Here is a 19,293-nt window from a genome sequence, read left to right on the forward strand (position 1 = left end):
CCTCACCTCAATCAACATTGGTCTCTGTTCCCTCATAGTTCATTAATACACGCACGCACACACGCACACGCACACACGCACGCACGCACGCACGCACACACACGCACACGCACACACACACACACACACACACACACACACACACACACTATCCAAGTAAAAAGATACAGGAGCTTAACATTTAATAAATCACATTAATAACATGACAAAGTAAACTCTGCAGGCCATTTTAAAGAGTCACTCACTCACCTGTCCCGCTACTGAGCTCCCTGCTTCCTCTGATTAGCGTGGGGCCTCCTGTGAGTCATGTCACTGGAGGATCTAACAGCACATGCCAAGGGTTACGTGAGCAGGTTTCATTAAGTGCATAGGGATGCCAGGACAAGGTGATGCGGCAGGAGCAAGCACCAGGTGGATAGACCATACAGACCCTGGCCCGTAAACATGTTCTGCTCTCTCAACTATGCTCTTGGATTCTGGCTGTGATGTTCTAGCTACCAAACTCATATTGCAGTAAGGTTGCACCCTACTTCTACTCTTACTACCTCAACAGCACAGGCTGCTGTCACACACAGGGCTCTACTCTAGCCCTGGTGAGTCCCCATACTTAGATGAGAATCTGACTATGCACTCAACTATGAACTCCTTTTCATCTCCTCACTTGACTCCTGTCTGGCCATGGTACTTGACTCCTGACTGGTGGTGTTCCTAATGATGAAGTCTAACAAAACACCAAAACTCAATGGGGTTCAGCAGATCTTGGTTTATTTCAGCAGTCTGCACTGCCAAGGTGGAGAGACTAAATACTATACAGCTAGGCCATCAGTTTACTGCCATGAAAAATGTTACAGGTTTGATTTCTCTCTTTACGCCTTCCGACACCTCACCCAAATAACATGATACTATGTTCTAGTTTCTCTAGTTGTGACAAGAAACCTGAACTCAGAACTTCCTCTCTGCATTTAAATATAAGAAACCTTTAAAGAAAAACCTTACTTTGTTACAACTAATACAAATCCTGCAATGAATCTGCAGTGTGTCTACTTCTTGGTTTCATGGAAGCAGACATAGGGTTAAGATTCTGTGTTTACAAAGTAGCTGTTCTGCCGAGGCAGTTAGCTAACTACTTTAAAAGTCAGAGATTTCAAACATGAATTCAAAAGCTCTCAGACAAAAAACAAACAGAAAGCTGGAAAGTATTTCTCTCATCATTTGTAACATGCGTTTACCTTACAAGGTACATTGCTGAAACAAATTTACTTTACATAGAATTTAGAAAGTGGGGCAAACTACAGTTACATAAACTGCAAGACAGGTCATTTCAGTGCCGCATTAGTGGCACCCTAAAATACAAGGTGTGCGTGTTATAGCTTTCTTTATATAGATTTGGCGTCGCCATAGGCTGTAATGTTAATTACGGCTATAGCGGTGCATCCCGGATTAGGGATAAAAGCACCATAATTTGGGGGCCGGCAAAAGCTGTACTTCAAACTACGGGGCCAAAAAATTAGGTAATTATCAGGGGAATATATTTTTATATATACTCAAGATTAGCTAGCACAGGGAGAGCTGTATTTTGGCTACTCCCTGCGCCCAAATTACAAGTGGCCGGGACATATGTACTCCAATATCTTAAAGTAATCTCTATCAAATTAAGCTCCAGTTTTAGCCAGAAGATGGGAAGACACATCCCTGAAAAGTTGTATTAAATTCAACCATCCATCCAATAACTACGGTATGTCAGGGAGAAATTAGAAAACACCTCCTTCAGTACCAAACATGGATATTGGATGAATTTCTGTAATAACAACCCCAACGAAGGCCACAGGAGCAATATATACACTTTTATATGGTTGTATTAAAACGTTTATTCTGGTCTACCAGAATCTCTATATGTGTTACTGAAATGTCATCACTTCCTGTAGTGTCGCGATTGATGGGAAGTGAAATTATAGTGACAGGAGAAAATACGGTTAATAAAACTGTACTTTATCTAGTAAATAAAAGGATTTGAGTTGAAGTGAGTTTTAAAAACTTCTTCATTGTAATATAAAATAAATGAATGACACTAAGAAAGATTGACCTACCATCCATTGTTGTCCAGGTACAAAAATGTAGTTTTTGGCAATATCTACTCTATTCCAAGCCAAGGCCAGAACAAGCTGATCATAATGAGACATATTTGTACCTAAATGAAACAGAAAATTACATATAGATTTTGATATAATATATTTAAATAGAAGAGGATGGTCAATGATATGCAAATCATTTCAAGTAGCTTAAATGTGCATAAAAATTAGCATAAAATCTGCACCAAACTCAGAATTATTTGCATATTATTGACCATCCCTAGATTTAGGGCCCGTTTCCACTATCGCGAATCTGCATGCGTTTCCTGCATGCAGATTCGCACAGTCAATACAAGTGGATGGGCCTGTTTCCACTTGTCAGTTTTCCTGAGCGTTTTTCTGTGCAGGATTTTTCTGCACGGCAGAGCCCTCAGAATTCGCCTGCGTGTGGAATGCATGCGAATCGCCGCTAATGTATTTAATAGGGATTGGTATGCAAATTTTCATGCGAATTCGCATGGAAATCAATGGAAATGCACACCGGCACTGCCATGGTTAAATTCGCATACAGCGTCATTCATGCGAATTTTCATGCGAATTCGCATGAAAATTTGCATACATCCGCATGTGAAATTCGCATCCGCACGCAAATTTTTACTGCGGCGATTCGCACCGCACAAGTGGAAACGGCCCTTAGACACAACAGAACAATTAAAAATATAGTTTGTTGCAAAGCCTTTTGAACAGAAAGATTGTTTATAAAGATGTACATAGTCAATGTATTATGAGAAATAAGTCATTTTTGTTATAATCAAAAAAGCATTTTAAATAGAATGTATAATTAATTTACGTATTATGTAATTTATTTTATATTTAGTACTTATTTTAAATGAATGTATATTTTTCAATAGGATAGTAAAACACATTATGAATGAAAGGTATGCAAATGGAAATGGGTCTTGTTTTACTGCTTTTTAGTAAAGATTAGTCTACAGTAACTGTATGAGATCCAGCAAACTTAGAGTGGTCTGCTATGAAGTGGTTACAATTTGCCACCTCAAAGAAGTCAATTTAGATTTGCTGTATGAGTTATAATACCTACACCAGCTATCACTGGAAATGCCTTAAGATATGTTACATAACATGTACAACAGAACCTCATGACCACACTACTTCCCCTACCTTGTCACCTTAGTTAACCCTCCTGGTGGTCTATTAAAAACCGCCAGGGGGCAGCGCAGCAGTTTTTTTTAAATTTTTTAAATTTTTTAAATCATGTAGCGAGCCTAGGGTTTGCTACATGATAGCCGCTGTGCAGCGGCATCCCCCCACCCGCTCCGATCGCCTCCGGCGATCTGGAAATCCCGTTCAAAGGACAGGATTTCCTGGAGGGCTTTTCCCGTCGCCATGGCCACGATCGTGATGATGTCATTGACGTCGTGACGTCATCTGGAGTCCCGATCCACTCCTCAGCGCTGCCTGGCGCTGATAGGCCAGGCTGCGCAAGGGGTCTGGGGGGGCGGGGGGGTGCGGCGGGTAGCGGTGAATCGGCGCAGAGCAGATTTTGCAAATCGGCCCAGGGCCTGAGAAATCCTCCTGCGCGGCTTACCCCGAACCGCCTGGAGGGTTAATAGGTCATGTAATATTAGACACTAAGGGCCTGATCCAATTCACTTTTTTTCCTAGTTGATATTTTCTTATCAATAAAATGTCCTTTAAAGAAAAGGTGGTTCTTGGGGGGGGGGGGGGGGGCAGATGGGACACAGAGGCATGTTCTCTGCCTCTTGACATGCCTATGTGTCCCCCCACCACCTCTCTCTGTCCCACCAACCGCCGTGCTATAGCTCCCCAAGATTGTCAACATTATTTGTCACCATCTCAGAGGTAAACACAGGGGAGAGGGATTCCCTGTTCTAAATGCCCACCAGGGGCATTCCTACAGGGTTTCCAGAGCTGCCATTGGGCAGCTCTCTCTCCCTGTACACGCTCTTTGCCGCTTCCCCCACCTCCCTGCACGCTGTGAATGAGAGACAGTCTCTCATTCCAGAGTCGTGACTTGGAGGTCATAAAAGTGAAAGTGGGCCATTGCGGCCTACAAGAGCGGTGGGGAGCGGCGGTTTTTGTGGCTACCTGATCCGCTCACCCCCCTGGCTCAGGTAGCCTACATTTTTTATTTTATTTTATAGCCCACCTCGGGCTCTCTTTAAGCCCTCACAAGCAAGAAAATACTAATAATAATAATTTTGCCTTTTTGGTACTTTTTCAATTAAATTGCTGATAAGTTATTCCAAACAAAAGATGCAAAATTATCTCCTTGGAGAAAACTTAGGAAAGAAAGTGAATTGAATAAGGCCCTCATTTACAACACCAGTAAAATCAGGGTGGTACCAAGTATTGGCTAACTTAAAGTAGTTTAAAGTTAGCCAATAAATGGTATCATCCGTATTCAAAACTTCTTGCTTTTACTGATGGCTAACACAGTACAATACCGCTACTACACTAGTAAAGCAAAAATGTTCCCATGGTCCCACCAGCAGGTAATGTTCCATACAAAGATGAAAACATGAATTTGTATAATTCTAAATTACAAATATGACAATGAGGGTTTTTTTTGACAATTAGCACTGTAAATAAATTAAAGAAGTATATTTAAAAAAAAGTATATTTAAAACAAAAATCACTCTAAAGGTGCCCATACACGGTACAATAAAAACATTCAATTTTCCTGTTTATTCTACCAAAACTATCAAATCGAACGAAGGTTTAACCTCCCTGGCGGTCTATTAAGATCGCCAGGGAGGCTGCGGGAGGTTTTTTTTTAAATAAACCAACTGAAAGTTGGCTGCATGAAAGCCCACTAGAGGGCGCTCCGGAAGCGTCATTCTGATCGCCTCCGGCGACCAGAATAAACAAGGAAGGCCGCAATGAGCAGCCTTCCTTGTTTTGCTTACATCGTCGCCATAGCGACGAGCGGAGTGACGTCATGGACGTCAGCCGCCTCCGATCCAGCCCTTAGCGCTGGCCGGAACTTTTGTTCCGGCTGCGCAGGGCTCGGGCGGCTGGGGGGACCCTCTTTCGCCGCTGCTCGCGGCGGATCGCCGCAGAGCGGCGGCCATCAGGCAGCACACGCGGCTGGCAAAGTGCCGGCTGCGTGTGCTGCTTTTTATTTCATTAAAATTGGCCCAGCAGGGCCTGAGCGGCGACCTCCGGCGGTGATGGACGTGTATATTCGTCCATACCGCTGAGGAGGTTAAAAGACTCTTTTTTCAATCAAGAAAAAAGAATCGATTATCCCGTTTTTTCAATAAAAATCCGATCAGACGTGTTGGAAAAATCTTTGTATTCAATCTGACGAAAAAGTCGAACAAAATTATCTAGTCAAAAAAAAAAAAAAAAAAAGAAAAAATTGTACCATGTGTGGGCACCATAAAGGTGGACCCTAATCATACAATCTTTTTTTGCACAATCTTACAATTTCTGTGTAATACGAGGGAAAACCTAATATATCTGTTCAAAGTATATTCACTCAGTTTACCCTTCTACTACAGAGATTTGCTAAGATTGTACAAAAAAAAACATTGTATTATTAGTGGGCACCTGAGACTTTCAGTTCACAATCTATTTGTATTAGTTCCATTCCAACAGCAGAAGAGAGTCACTCAACCTGCAAGTAAGCAAGCTTTAATATATATACTTGCTTTTCAAAAGAGATGTAAGGATTGCAACATCAATATCCTTTTGTTGTTCAGGCCCAGCATGAAATAGTGTTATCTGGAACATAAAAATAATCATGAGATTAATAAAACATCAGACTAATGGTACCCATACTTAGTACAATTTTTTGCGATTAGATAATTTTGTTCGATTATTCCGTTAGATCGAATATACAGATTTTTCCAACATGTCTGATAAAATTTGTATTAAAAAAAAATGGGATAATCGTTTAAATTTTTTTGTTGATCGATTTGGTCGAAAAAACGGGAAAATCGAACTTTTTTTAGTGTATCGTGTAGGTACCATAAGTGTGATACTCAGCTTCTTGTCATATTTTTGTTGTATATCAGGTGCTCACATTTCACATGTTTGTAATTTACTCTAAAACAATCTGTCATATCAACCATTTTGCTTTGTTTACTTGAGCTTTTCAAAATAACGAGTGAGCATCTAATTTGCAATGTTTACAGTCATTAACTGAGATGTAGTACTTTGCAGAGATTCGGTGAGATTTGGTACAGTACATAGATCAGACCTATGGTTTGAGCTAGTGGTAGCACCATATTATGGAGTATATTGTGCATATTGTGCAGTATGACCTGTGTTGGCAAAAATGCATGAGTTAATGCCCACGTGCACAGGCAATAAAGGTTGCCTGAAACAATCATACTTGATGATTGTTGGAGGCCTTTTTCATTTTGTGAGGCCATTTTTGGAGGTCTTCCACAATAATTTACTTTGGGGATTCTAGATTGCTCTCCACTGGCTTTTGGAGACACACTGCCATGTCACTGCAGTGGCCTGAACTCGCTCAATGACACACAATACTCACACTAAAATAAGTGCAAAGCAGTGCTAAACACTCTGCTCCATCTCTTCCCTGCCACTGCTCAGGCTGTCCAATAAGTTATAAAGGCTTGTTCACGCCACCTGTGGTACCATATAAAAAATGCATCTATATACATTTTCTTTGGTGGAGAGAGATGGGCAGCCTGTACTGAATAGGGCATGCTGCTCCATACTCTACTGAAGCTAGCACCAATGCCTAGCTGTGTACACCACTCAGTAGCACAGCCTGAGTGAAGAGGGCTAATGACACTAGTAGGAATTTGATTCTGAGCTTCTCTAAGACCCTTAGAGAATAATGACATACCGTAACTTAACCACTCTACACTGTAAAGTGGTAAATGTCAGTAATATATAAATGCATAATAATAATGATCTATTTTTGTACAGTGTTACAGGGGAAAACAATGGACATGGTTATTTTAAAATAAAATTCTTATGAAATCTAGATGACTCCCTACAGAAAAAGTCAACCAGCATATGACAAAGAGACATTTTTAATTCAACTAATCCTTATATTTCTTAATTTGATTTACTTTAGATGACCCCTATCCCAATTCCAGCCCACAACCAAACATAAAACGATTCCTCCAGTCTAACCTACACATAACCCTAATATTCTCCTTTGACGAATATCTCAAATTAACCTTAAAACCCATAACCCTTCTGACTGCTAACAGAAACACTACACCTGCCTTTAACAAATTAATACTGTTGCTATGAGAAACAGATGAAAGTTCCAAAGAGACACATTAAATCCTTTGACTTTGACCTCACAGGCCTCCTTTGTGGTCACTTAATAAGATGAATGGCTACATCAGGCATGGGCAAATTGGCCCTCCAGCTATTAAGGAACTACAAGTCCCACAATGCATTTGCCTTTATGAGTCATGACTGTGGCTGTCAGACTCCTGCAATGCATTGTGAGACTTGTAGTTCCTTAACAGCTGGAGGGCTAAGTTTGCCCATGCCTGGGCTACATTAACCAATATTTCTGAAGCTTAGCTTACTTCTATTTTGTGTATGACATCTGTGTCAATCTCTATGACTTTTGGAACCTACATGTGTTGTCTTCATGTGCTTCTGACTTTATTTTGATACTTCTCACAAATAACATAGTCATAGACATTGTTATGGGAAAAATAGTAGAAAAAAGCAGCAAACTCACCAAGTTCTTGGCCTTCATGCACGTCATTAATGTCTGGAACATGTGGACAGTTTCCGACTGATTGAGGCTAAATGTTTTCTTTATGGTGGCAAGAACATCAGTATGTGAGCCTTCCAGCAGAATACTAGAAATAAGCAATGGACAGATAGCATTATGATATAGTTTTTATTTCACTGGAGATTTTAACTCCTCCAGGTCATGGTATGGCGAAAGAACGAGGTACCTTTTATAACTCCTAATGCTGCTGAGCACACGATTCCATTGCAATAATTTGATGATAATTAAGATCCAATAAAAATAATAAATCTATACAAAATTAAATATGCATTTAATTAATTCAGTCAGATTAAAGCATTTAAATGATTGTTTTCGTAAGTTTTAAACTCTATAGTTTAACAAATCTCCTTGGAGTATGAAGGGTATTTGAACCAAACACCATAAGAGATTTGAGAACTGTATTTACTAAGACCTGGACTGCATGAATAGTAGAATTTATGCTTTTTTTTTTCCTCTCTGTTTTGGTTATTCTGATTATTGGTTATTGTGTGCGTTTTATATTTCTGCACAGTTGCTCATATTTCATGTTTGACAGATGCTACTTGTCATCAGATCAATTGGTTATGTTGTGTGCATATAGTTATACATAACTGTTTGTCAGATATGTCATTTTTCAATGTGAAATGGAGCCACAGTATGATTATCTAGCTGCAGTTTTGATATACACTCATCATGCTCCCCATTATGTGCACCTTCCCATGGTCCGCCTCGGACTTGAATTACTGGATCTCTGTAACTAGCTCCCTAATAACATGATCATGTATCTTGTACCATGTTTGCCTTGTATAACCTTGTTTTACAGTTGTTGTCTGTGATCCCTTGTTACCATTGTATGTATCCCTTTTTATTGTCCATTGCTGCATAATATGATGGTGCTTTAAAAATACAATAAATAATAGTAATAATCAGTGGTGTAGCAATGGGGATAGCAGCCATAGCGTTGCTATGGGGCCCCGCTGCAGCCCTAAGTCACAGGGGGCCCGCAGCTGCCTGAGATGACTTTTTTTTTTTTTTTTAATTTTTATTAAACAGCCCTGCCGCCCCCCCCCTATCACCCGCCCCCCTCCCTCACCTCGGCGGGCCCCCCTCCTTTTACGAGCGGTGGGAGGTGCGGCATATTCAGCAGGCTCCGGCGGGGTAATCAGGCGCTAGAGGTCCAGCTGCCTCCGGGCTACGCTGTCTCCTCTGTATGCCGCGCGCACTGCTTCCTGGTTTATTGCGCGCGGCATACAGAGGAGACACCGTAGCCCGGGGGCATCTGAACCTCTAGCGGCTGATTACCCCGCCGGAGCCTGCTGAATATGCCGCACCTCCCACCGCCGCTCGTAAAAAGAGGGGGGACCCTGGACCCCAGGTGAGGCAGGGGGGGATAGGAGTCAGGCCCCTACCCCACTAAACCACCCGCCCAATCACCCATCCACCCAGCTGCCTAATCACCCACCTAATTACCCACCCGCCTAATTAGCCACCCTCTGCCTAATTACCCACCCAGCTGCCTAATTACCCACCCGCCTAATTACCCACCCACCAATCTGCCTAATTACCAGCACAAAGCCCACCCACCCAGCTGCCTAATTACCCACCCACCCGCCTAATTACCCACCCAATTGCCTAATTACCCACCCAGCTGCCTAATTACCAGCACCCACCCACCCAGCTGCCTAATCACCCACCCACCCACACATCCAGTTGCCTAACCACCCACCCAAGCTGCCTAACCACCCATCCACCCATCCAGCTGCCTAACCAACCACCCATCCAGCTGGCCAACCACTCGCCCTACCACCCACCCACCCAACCAACCAACCAACCACCCACCCAGCTGCCTAACCGCCCACCCAGCCACCCACCCAGCTGCCTAACCGCACACCCAGCCCTAACCGACCACCCACCCAGCTGCCTAACCGCCCAATCACCCGCCCACCCAGCCGCCCACCCACGCAGCCGCCTAACTGTCCACCCACTGACCCGCCTAACTGTCCACCCACTGACCCACCCAGCCGCCTAACCGCCCACCCACCCACCCAGCTGCCTAATGCCGCCTAACCGAGGCTACCTAACTGCCCACACGGCTACCTAACTGCCCACCCTCCCACCGAACTGCCCACCCTGCCACCCAGCGATCTAACTGCCCACCCAGCTACCTAACTGCCCACCCTTCCACCTAGCTACCTATCTGCCTACCCTGCCACCCAGCTACCTATCTGCCTACCCTGCCACCCAGCTACCTAACTATCTACCCTGCCACACAGCTAGCTATCTGCCTACCCTGCCACACAGCTACCTAACTGTCTACCCTGCCACCCAGCTACCTATCTGCCTACCCTGCCACCCAGCTACCTATCTGCCTACCCTGCTACCTAACTGCCCACCCGTCTACCTATCTGCCTACCCTGCCACCTAGCTACCTATCTGCCTACCCGGTTACCTAACTGCCTACCCTCCCACCCAGCTACCTAACTGCCTACCCAGTGCAGTGCCTGCCCGCCTGCCCAACCACCCTCCCTCCAGGTAATTAATGTTAGCCCACTATAGACCTGGCTACATATACTGCATTTTGTGGGGAAATCTGGATACAATCTGATTGCATTTTGTTGGTGAAATTTGGCGACAATTTGATTGCATTTTGTCTGGAAATCTGGCGATAATCTGATTGCATTTTATGGGGAAATCTGCAGACAATCTGGTTGCATTTTTTGGGGGAAATCTGCTGCCAATCTGGTTGCATTTTTTAGGGAAATCTGCCGCCAATCTGGTTGCAATTCGTGGGGAAATCTGCCCACAATCTGGTTGCAATTTGTGGGGAAATCTGCCAACAATCTGGTTGCATTTTGTGGGGAAATCTGCCGACAATCTGGTTGCATATTGTGTGGAAATCTGCCGACAATTTGGTTGCGTTTTGTGGGGAAATCAGTTTTCCTCACAAAATGTTTGGGTGGGAGGTCCGAGGGGTTGGAAGGTCGGGTGGGGGGCATAATCTTTTTTGCTATGGGGCCCAGTCATTTCTAGCTACGCCCCTGGTAATAATAGGTAACACATCAACACAACAAGATTTTTTTTTTGCGTTCTCCATTAAGGTATACAAATGAGGTTTAAACATTAATGTTTGCTTTTAACTAGCTAAAAGTATTCATGTGTGCTTATGTATCATATTTAATGCAAATTTTACTGTAATGGATAGATAGTGACTAGTTCAAGTACCCCGTTTGCCCAACATAAGTGGCCCCTGGAGAAAAAGTATTGAGAACCTAGGTTCTAGAGCTCTTAACAGGTGTCCAGTTGCATGCTACCTTATCTCGTAAGTTATGTTAGTTTTTAGCTGCTTAGCTTAGATTTCACAATGTTTTCTTACCCCTGGCTGTCTGTTAGTTTATACACATAGGCTAAGAGGTCAGCTGCTCTCCCACTTCCTTCACACACCACCACAGGCACTGGAGGGCTTTGTTGAAGATAATCAAACACCATTAGGATAGTATTGGGTCCACCTTCCAGTATGAGAGCCACAACAGGTATTCTCTTGCCAGTCCCTAAGGAAATGTAAGTTAAGAAGTTTATATATACACAACTATCACAGTAAAAACCCATAAAATGTGAACTTCTTTTTATTATGAACAAAAATGCCTCATTAATTGTACAAAGAGCTTGTTTCTGTCAGTAGAAGAAATATTATCAATGTAATGTTACAGTCAAAGACAACCCTGTAATGTTGCCATAAAGTTAAACCAATGTTATCAAATGTCTTGAAATCCTCTTCACACATTTGAATTGAAGAAGTTACTTTGTAGCAATCATAAAATATTTTTCTAGAATAGAAAAATGTGTCAAGATGTCCAGTTGAAGCTTCTTTGTATATAGCATTACCTGAATAAATGAGAATCTTTGCAAAACTATTGTTTTAGAACTGAATGTTGTCTTACAAAACAGAGGGAAGCTACACTGGAAAATAAAAATAAAATCAGTGCTTGATCTTTACAAACAACATAGCTCTCACATATTGAAGACCTTCAACTGGTTTAGTTAAATGCTATATAATGTGAAAGTGACTCACTGGCATGGATTTGCTGAAGACAGATTCTACTCTCCAATTCTTTTCGAACAAGAATTTCTGCTCCATGTCGTCCAACTGTTCCATCATCCACCAGGATAAAGTGAGAATGGAGGTTATTCAGAACATGGAGTTTACTAAGAGGGTTCAGGACAGTTTGGTATGGCACTATCATCTACAAATAAGGAAACATAATGAGGTCCAGGACTACATGGCAAATGGATATAAAAAAATTGACACATTTGACTTACATTTTTACCAACAAGATCCTGTCTACCATCTACTACACCCCATGGTGCTATTCCAACTGTGCAGACCTTGTGGCCCAAGTGCATAGTGTGTTCCTTTAGAGCTTCTCCAATATGTTCAGCAGCACCTACAGTTATAAAAGAAACATACATATTTATTGGTGTGCTTTAGAATCACACATGGGCCCATACTAAATAAACATGTATCCTAAGTTTTCTCCCAGGAGATACTGTGACATCTTATCAATAAAATACATTTTCCTACTTTTAGTATTTTTTTAATTGCTAAGTGTTGATACGTTTTTTTTTTAGATGAAAAATTTTCTCCTGGGAGAAAACTTATGAGAAAAGTTAATTAAATGTGAGCAATGGGCCCTTATTCAATTCACTTTTTCTCATAAGTTTTCTCCTACGTGATATTTCCACACCTTATCAATATAATGCCTTTTAAGCCACCAGCAAGCAAGAAAATACTCCTTTTCACCTACTTTTTGGTACTTTTTCAGTTGCAGAGTGCTGAAAAGTTATTTTATCCATTATATGAAAAAATATTTCCTATGAGAGAAACTTAGTTTCACACCTTATCAGTAAAATACCTTTTAAGTCACCAGCAAGCAAAAAAAATACTCAGAATAATTTTGATTGTACTTTTCACAAGAACGAAGAATGTTTATTGAATCAAAGTATGACAACATTACATTACAGGTGTACCTCAGGAACATGAAAAAAAGCCCCCGTCCTTTGATTCCAGCATATCGATTGACAGTATTTTCCACTTACCTTTTGGTACTTTTTCAATTGCAGGCATTAGAGGCCTTTGGTCGGTTACCCGCAGGTTACCTATTTTGATTTTAATCGGGTTGCGGGTCGGGTGTGGGTAGCGGGTCTGCGGTTTCGGGTTGGGTGCGGGTACCAGATTCACCAGAAAGCAGGTTGGGGTTAGGGTGCGGGTAGCGGGTAGCCGGGGGCGGGTCTGAAAGATTAGACCCACACAGAGCATCAGATCGGGTACCCACTGTTACCCGAAATGTGGGTCAGGTTCAGGTACTCGTTTAGGTTTTAATTGGATTGCAGGTCTGGTGCAAGTAGCATGTCTGCGGGTGCGGGTACCAGATTCACCAGAAAGTGGGTTGCAGGTCGGGTGTGGGTAGCGGGGCTCCGGGTGCGGGTCTGAAAAATCAAACTCGTGCAGGCCTCTAGCAGGCACGTCAATGGATATTATAATTTTCAGTTACGATAAAGGCCCGTATTTAATTCACTTCTTCTCCTTAGTTTTCTCCAAGTTGATATTTTCACACCTTGTCAATAAAATGCCTTTAAAGCCACAAGCAAGAAAATACACAAAATAATTTAGATAGTCCTCTTTTTTACTACTTTTGGTACTTTTTCAGTTTGCAAAATGCTGAAAACTTATTTTACAAAGTAGATACAAAAAAATGATCACCTAGGAGAAAAGTCAGAAGAAAAAATGAATTGCATATGGCCCAAGGTCTCTAAAAAGTTTAAGTAGAAAAAAAAACATCTGCTTAAAGTGAACCTAAAGTCAACAAAAAAAATGAGATTAAAGAGACTCTGTAACATTCAAAAGATCCCCTGGGGGGTACTCACCTCGGGTGGGGGAAGCCTCCGGATCCTAATGAGGCTTCCCACGCCGTCCTCTGTCCCACGGGGGTCTCGCCGCAGCCCTCCGAACAGCCGGCGACTGTGCCGACTGTCATTTCAATATTTACCTTTGCTGGCTCCAGCGGGGGCGCTGTGGCGGCTTTCCATTCCGAAGTACACGGAAATACCCGATCTCATTCGGGTCCGCTCTACTGCGCAGGCGCAGGAAACTTGCGCCTGCGCAGTAGAGCGGACCCGACGGCGATCGGGTATTTCCGTATAGTTCGGAGCCGACAGCCGTCAGAGCGCCTGCGCAGGAGCCAGGAAGGTAAATATTGACGTCACCGCTGCCCGGACTCCACGGAGGGCTGCAGCGAGACCCCTGACGGATGGAGGACGGCGTGGGAAGCCTCATTAGGATCCGGAGGCTTCCCCCACCCGAGGTGAGTACCCCCCAGGGGATCTTTTCATGTTACAGTTCCTCTTTAACTCACCTGGGGCTTCCCTCAGCCCCCTGCAGACGATCGGTGCCCTCGCAGCCCCGCTTCGATGGTCCAGGACCCTTCCGGTTTGGCCGTCACCGGCCGACAGGCATGGGAACGCGAGTGATTGTTCGCGTTCCCAGCCTGTATATCGCCCCCTATATCCGCTTCTGTGAGGAGACATGCATCCCAACAACGAACATCAAAGTCTTACCAAACAATAAACCTTGGTTCAATGGCAGGCTACGCCACCTACGGAAAATCAAAGAGGAAGCACACAAAACCGGCACCCCAGAGGAGTTTAGGGAAGCCAGGAACTCCTTGAACCGAGAGCTGAAGGTGACCAAGCGGGACTACTCAAACAAACTAAGACAGGACCTTCAGTCCAACAACACACGGGAAGTCTGGAAAGGCCTCAGGGCAGCCACAAACTTCAAGCCCCCTCCCCAACACACACTTCCTAGCATTGCGCTAGCCGAGGAGCTCAACAAATTCTACTGCAGGTTCGAGCACCTACCCACCCACTCCGAGGACCTAGCAATCTCATCCCCACCCGAGGAGCCTCCTGCCACACCTCCCCAAGCGGCCACTGCCCTCCAAGCACCGGTAATTGTCCGGGAGGCTGACGTACTAATGTATCTTCAGAAGCTCAACACCAGGAAGGCTCCAGGCCCGGACGGCATATCCCCAACCTGCCTGAAAATCTGTGCAAGCCAGCTGGCCCTGATCCTAACCTCTATCTTCAGCAGATCCCTGACAGCGAGCGAGGTCCCTTACTGCTTCAAGAAAGCGAATATCATTCCGGTCCCCAAGAAGCCAGGTGTTACGGACCTAAACAATTACATACCGGTTGCCTTAACTCCGATCATCATGAAAACCTTTGAAAGACTGGTCCTCCCCTATCTGAAGGGGTACACCGTCACCAAAACAGATCCCCTGCAATTTGCATACAGGCCCAACCGGTCCGTGGAGGACGCTATCAACATCAGTCTAGCACACGTCATGAAACACCTGGTTAAACCCAACTCCTACGCCAGGATCCTGCTTCTGGATTTCAGCTCCGCTTTCAACACCATTTGCCCGACCATCCTGTATGACAACCTAGCACGACTTGGCGTTGACCCTAATCTGTGCGCCTGGATCAAGGATTTCCTTACGAACAGGTCACAGTTAGTCAGGATCGGCGGCTGCTCTTCCAGTGCCAGAATCACCAACACCGGTGCCCCGCAAGGATGTGTGCTGTCCCCGATTCTCTTTTCACTGTACACAAACAGCTGTACCTCATCCGCTGACTCTGTCAAGGTCATCAAGTTTGCGGACGACACCACTATAATAGGCCTCATAGATGAAAACGGTGAGCACGAATATCGCAAGGAGATTGAGCGGATCCTCGGGTGGTGTAAGGAAAACAAACTCGTATTAAATACAGCAAAAACTGTGGAACTAATTGTAGACTTCAGAAGAAACGCTCCGTCTCCCAGTCCGGTCTCTATTGATGGTACTGAGGTCTCAAGAGTACACAGCGCTCGGTTCCTTGGTACCACCATCACGGACAATCTGAAGTGGGATGCGAACTCCTCCGTAATTCAAAGGAAAGCCCAGCAGAGGCTGTTCTTTCTCAGGCAGCTGAAGAAGTTCGGGATGTCGCAGGAGCTAATGATCAGCTTCTACTCTGCCACCATCGAGTCTGTCCTTTGCTCCTCCATCATTGTCTGGTACTCCGGGGCTAATGCAAGGGACAAACACAAACTCCAAAGGGTAATCAGTGCTGCTGAGAAGATCATCGGGTCACCCCTGCCACCCCTGGACATCCTTCAATCATCAAGAATGAGGTCCAGGACAAACAAGATCACTCAAGACCCCTCCCACCCGGGCAGTTGCTTCTTCGTTCCCCTTCCTCTAGGTCGCCGTTATAGGTCCATCCTCACCAAAACCACGAGGCATAAAAACACCTTCTTTCCCCAAGCGGTTGCCCTACTTAACTCATGCACTCTCCCAACCGACATCCCCTAATCTTCCTCTGCCACCCCCATGCGGGATACGAGCACGGAAGGAACTATCTCCAGCTGGCCGTGGTGTACCACATGTCACCGTACAAACGTATGTTTTGCATAAGATAGTCCTGCCCATCTGATCTATGAACTGCTGCTGTCTGTTAAATTGACGTCAGGGTGTCTCTGCAGCTAAGATCTGTACCAAGTGCTGTTTGCCAACTGCTGCTATTGACTGTCAAAATGCTGTAGTGTGTATGTAGCTATTATCTGTACCATGTTGATGTTGTTAAGCCAATTGCCGTTGTGTCCACAAAAAATTCCAGGTGCGGCTCCTGCCGTACTTGGCGAATAAAGTTGATTCTGATTCTGATTCTGATTCTGCTATTGCAGCCAATAGCAGCATAGGGGGCGATATACAGGTTGGGAACGCGAACAATCACTTGCGTTCCCATGCCTGTCGGACGGTGGTGGCCAAACCGGAAGGGTCCTAGACCATCGGAGCGGGGCTGCGAGGGCACCGATCGTCTGCAGGGGGCTGAGGGATGCCCCAGGTGAGTTAATCTCATTTTTTTTTTACTTTAGGTTCTCTTTAAAGAAAGAACTGGGACTCCATCCACCTGGAGAAACTGAAAGTTGTTTTCATTTTATATCATTTCACAGCAACAGCATGCACAACAATTTGGTCATCAAGACCTTCATCAAGTGCTATACCGTTCAACACAACTGTCATCTTAAGTATATAAGTAGTTCAGAAATTGACAATAATGGTCCTTTATCCTACTTAATCAAATGACTGCATCAACAGTTACTTCTCGGAATTACCATTATTTACTCCTCCTGTGAAGATCCAAGCCCCTGTGGTGACTGCAGCTTTCACCAACCCTCTAGACAAGGCTTCTTTAATACGGGGATGAAGGTCAAATTTTTGTGTTCCACCACATACTGAGATAAGCAGCTTGGGTAAGGACATTCTCCATTCCTTCACCATAAGGTGAAGAATATCTTCTATCTTACTGTCATTTGACAATCTAACATACTGAAAAGAAAAGAAATTGTGAGATGCTAAGTACATGTACACTAGCAAATTCATTTAACTGTATCTCTCTTGTTACAAATTAACATATAATTAAAAGATTTCAAAACATCACTAAATCATACAGATAGGTTAATATCCTCCCCCAGAAAATGGTTTTAGAGTGCAATAGAAATGTAAAACAATGACTGACTATAGAAGGATTGTGAGCTTCTCTGAGGGACATTTAGTTTAGTGACATGACTATATACATTATGTAAAAGCACTGTAGAAGTTTTTGGCACTATATATAAATAAGCAATAATAAAAATTGTTATTTTTTGAGTCATTAACCCAGAACACACAAGCAGATCAGGTGTTCTTAAGCTACATACAGTGAGGCAGGTAATTATAATGCCAACTCAGGCCTGGCCATTTTGGTGCCCATAAACAATAATATCAGTAATCATACTTATCGTCACAAGCTGTGTAATTATGACACAGTACTTAGCGGCAATAGTGGCAGGTCAATTACCAATGAGTAAGGTTAGATGTTGTGTTAGGTGTTTTGTGGGAAGGTGTTAGTGCTAGGCGTGGGTATGGGAGGGTTAATGTGAGAGTTTGGTTCTGGTAGGTGATAGTAGAATATTGGTAACATAACTGATATTCTACTGCATCCAACATACAAAAATAAATTTTGACTTCACTATGCGCACAAATTTTAAGCACTGTTTTTGCATTTACACACATGTGGTTCAGTCTTTAAACTTTCCTTGGTGGAAACAATTCCTCTTGGTTGAAAAATCTAGTATGTACAAGTGTGCCCCAGAGTAGCCGGCCTCCACTTCAGCAATCTGGTGGGATGAATCACTTTCCCCAGATCACAATTATTTCTTCAGGGATGTCCTTCAAATTTTACATAACAATGTGCTCCTCACTTCTTTAATCCCTTTGCCACTAACTTCCCCCCTCTACCCCCGGCCCTTACCACAACTAATATGCTAATCAGTTGTGAGCTAAGCAGAACTTTTTCCTTAATTACTGCTAAAAAAGAAAAAAAATAGTTTTGGGTGAAATGATGACACTGTATGCTTTACTTCACTAACTGCATGCATAACAACTATTTTCTGTATGTGAACTTAATGCAAAGTGCTGTGAAAATATTCTATGTATTTGTGAAAAAATGCTGTGAAGTGAGAATGCTTTATAAAGTAATTTAACACTTGTCCACACTTATGCTTAGGTGGACAATTTTTGAATTATTTTTACTTCCTGCTAATTATGTGAACACTTAATATGGACTTAAAGAGAGTCTGAAGCGTACATTGCATTTTTACATTGCATTCCTCTTCAGCATTAATGACAGAGTTGAAACGCAACATTCCTGCATCACAACGAGGTTTTATCCCCCAAAATCCCAGAGCAAAAATCCAAGACTCTGCAGGTCGTGGATTTTGCTGCCCGGGAGGCAGAGCTTAACGCTGTAGCTCTGCCTCCATTAACATCAATCTCCGTGGTTCTCCGCCTCTCCCCATCCCTCTCAGTGAAAGAAGACTGAGAGTGGCGGGAGGAGGTGGAGATCCGAGGAGATTGACGCGAGTAGAGGCAGAGCTACTGCACAAAGCTCTTTCTCTACCCAGAAGGAGCCCCAAATTTTGCCCCGCGGATTTTGGGGCGATTAAGACCTTGTTGTGCCGGGGGAATGCGGCGTTTCAGCTTTGGCATTAATACTGAAGACCACTGCAATGTAAAAGGAGCAATTTTTTTACACTGTAGATTCTCTATAAAGGGCAACTGAAGAGAAAGGAATATGGAGGCTGCCATATTTATTTCCTTTTAAGCAATACTAGCTGCCTGGCAGTCCTGCTGATCCTCTTCCTCCAATACTTTTAGTAATAGACCCTAAACAAGCATGCAGCAGATCAGGCGATTCTGACATTGTCAGATCTGACAAGATAAGCTGCATGCTTGGTTCAGGCATTATTCAGACACTGCTAAAGTCAAAAAGATCAGTATTGCTGCCAGGCAACTGGTATTGTGTAAAAGTAAAAAAAAT

General features: G+C 43.6%; 1 protein-coding gene across 3 annotated transcripts in view; it reads right to left on the reverse strand.

The window, feature by feature from the left end:
* Positions 1-19,293, reverse strand: part of LOC137563207 (transient receptor potential cation channel subfamily M member 7-like) — a 267,700-nt gene that overhangs the window by 106,537 nt on the left and 141,870 nt on the right. For 2 of the 3 annotated variants that reach the window (XM_068275389.1, XM_068275388.1), the window contains exons 5-11: positions 17,048-17,261; positions 12,151-12,275; positions 11,903-12,074; positions 11,207-11,381; positions 7,798-7,921; positions 5,768-5,840; positions 2,088-2,188 (exon numbers count right to left, since the gene is read on the reverse strand). In XM_068275389.1, the coding sequence (XP_068131490.1) occupies positions 2,088-2,188; positions 5,768-5,840; positions 7,798-7,921; positions 11,207-11,381; positions 11,903-12,074; positions 12,151-12,275; positions 17,048-17,261 (984 nt within the window). Of the gene's footprint in view, positions 1-2,087; positions 2,189-5,767; positions 5,841-7,797; positions 7,922-11,202; positions 11,382-11,902; positions 12,075-12,150; positions 12,276-17,047; positions 17,262-19,293 lie in introns of those variants that run through there. The other variant, XM_068275391.1, reaches the window with a different exon arrangement.

The sequence above is a fragment of the Hyperolius riggenbachi genome, chromosome 3, assembly GCF_040937935.1.
Source record: "Hyperolius riggenbachi isolate aHypRig1 chromosome 3, aHypRig1.pri, whole genome shotgun sequence".
Lineage (NCBI taxonomy): Eukaryota > Metazoa > Chordata > Amphibia > Anura > Hyperoliidae > Hyperolius > Hyperolius riggenbachi.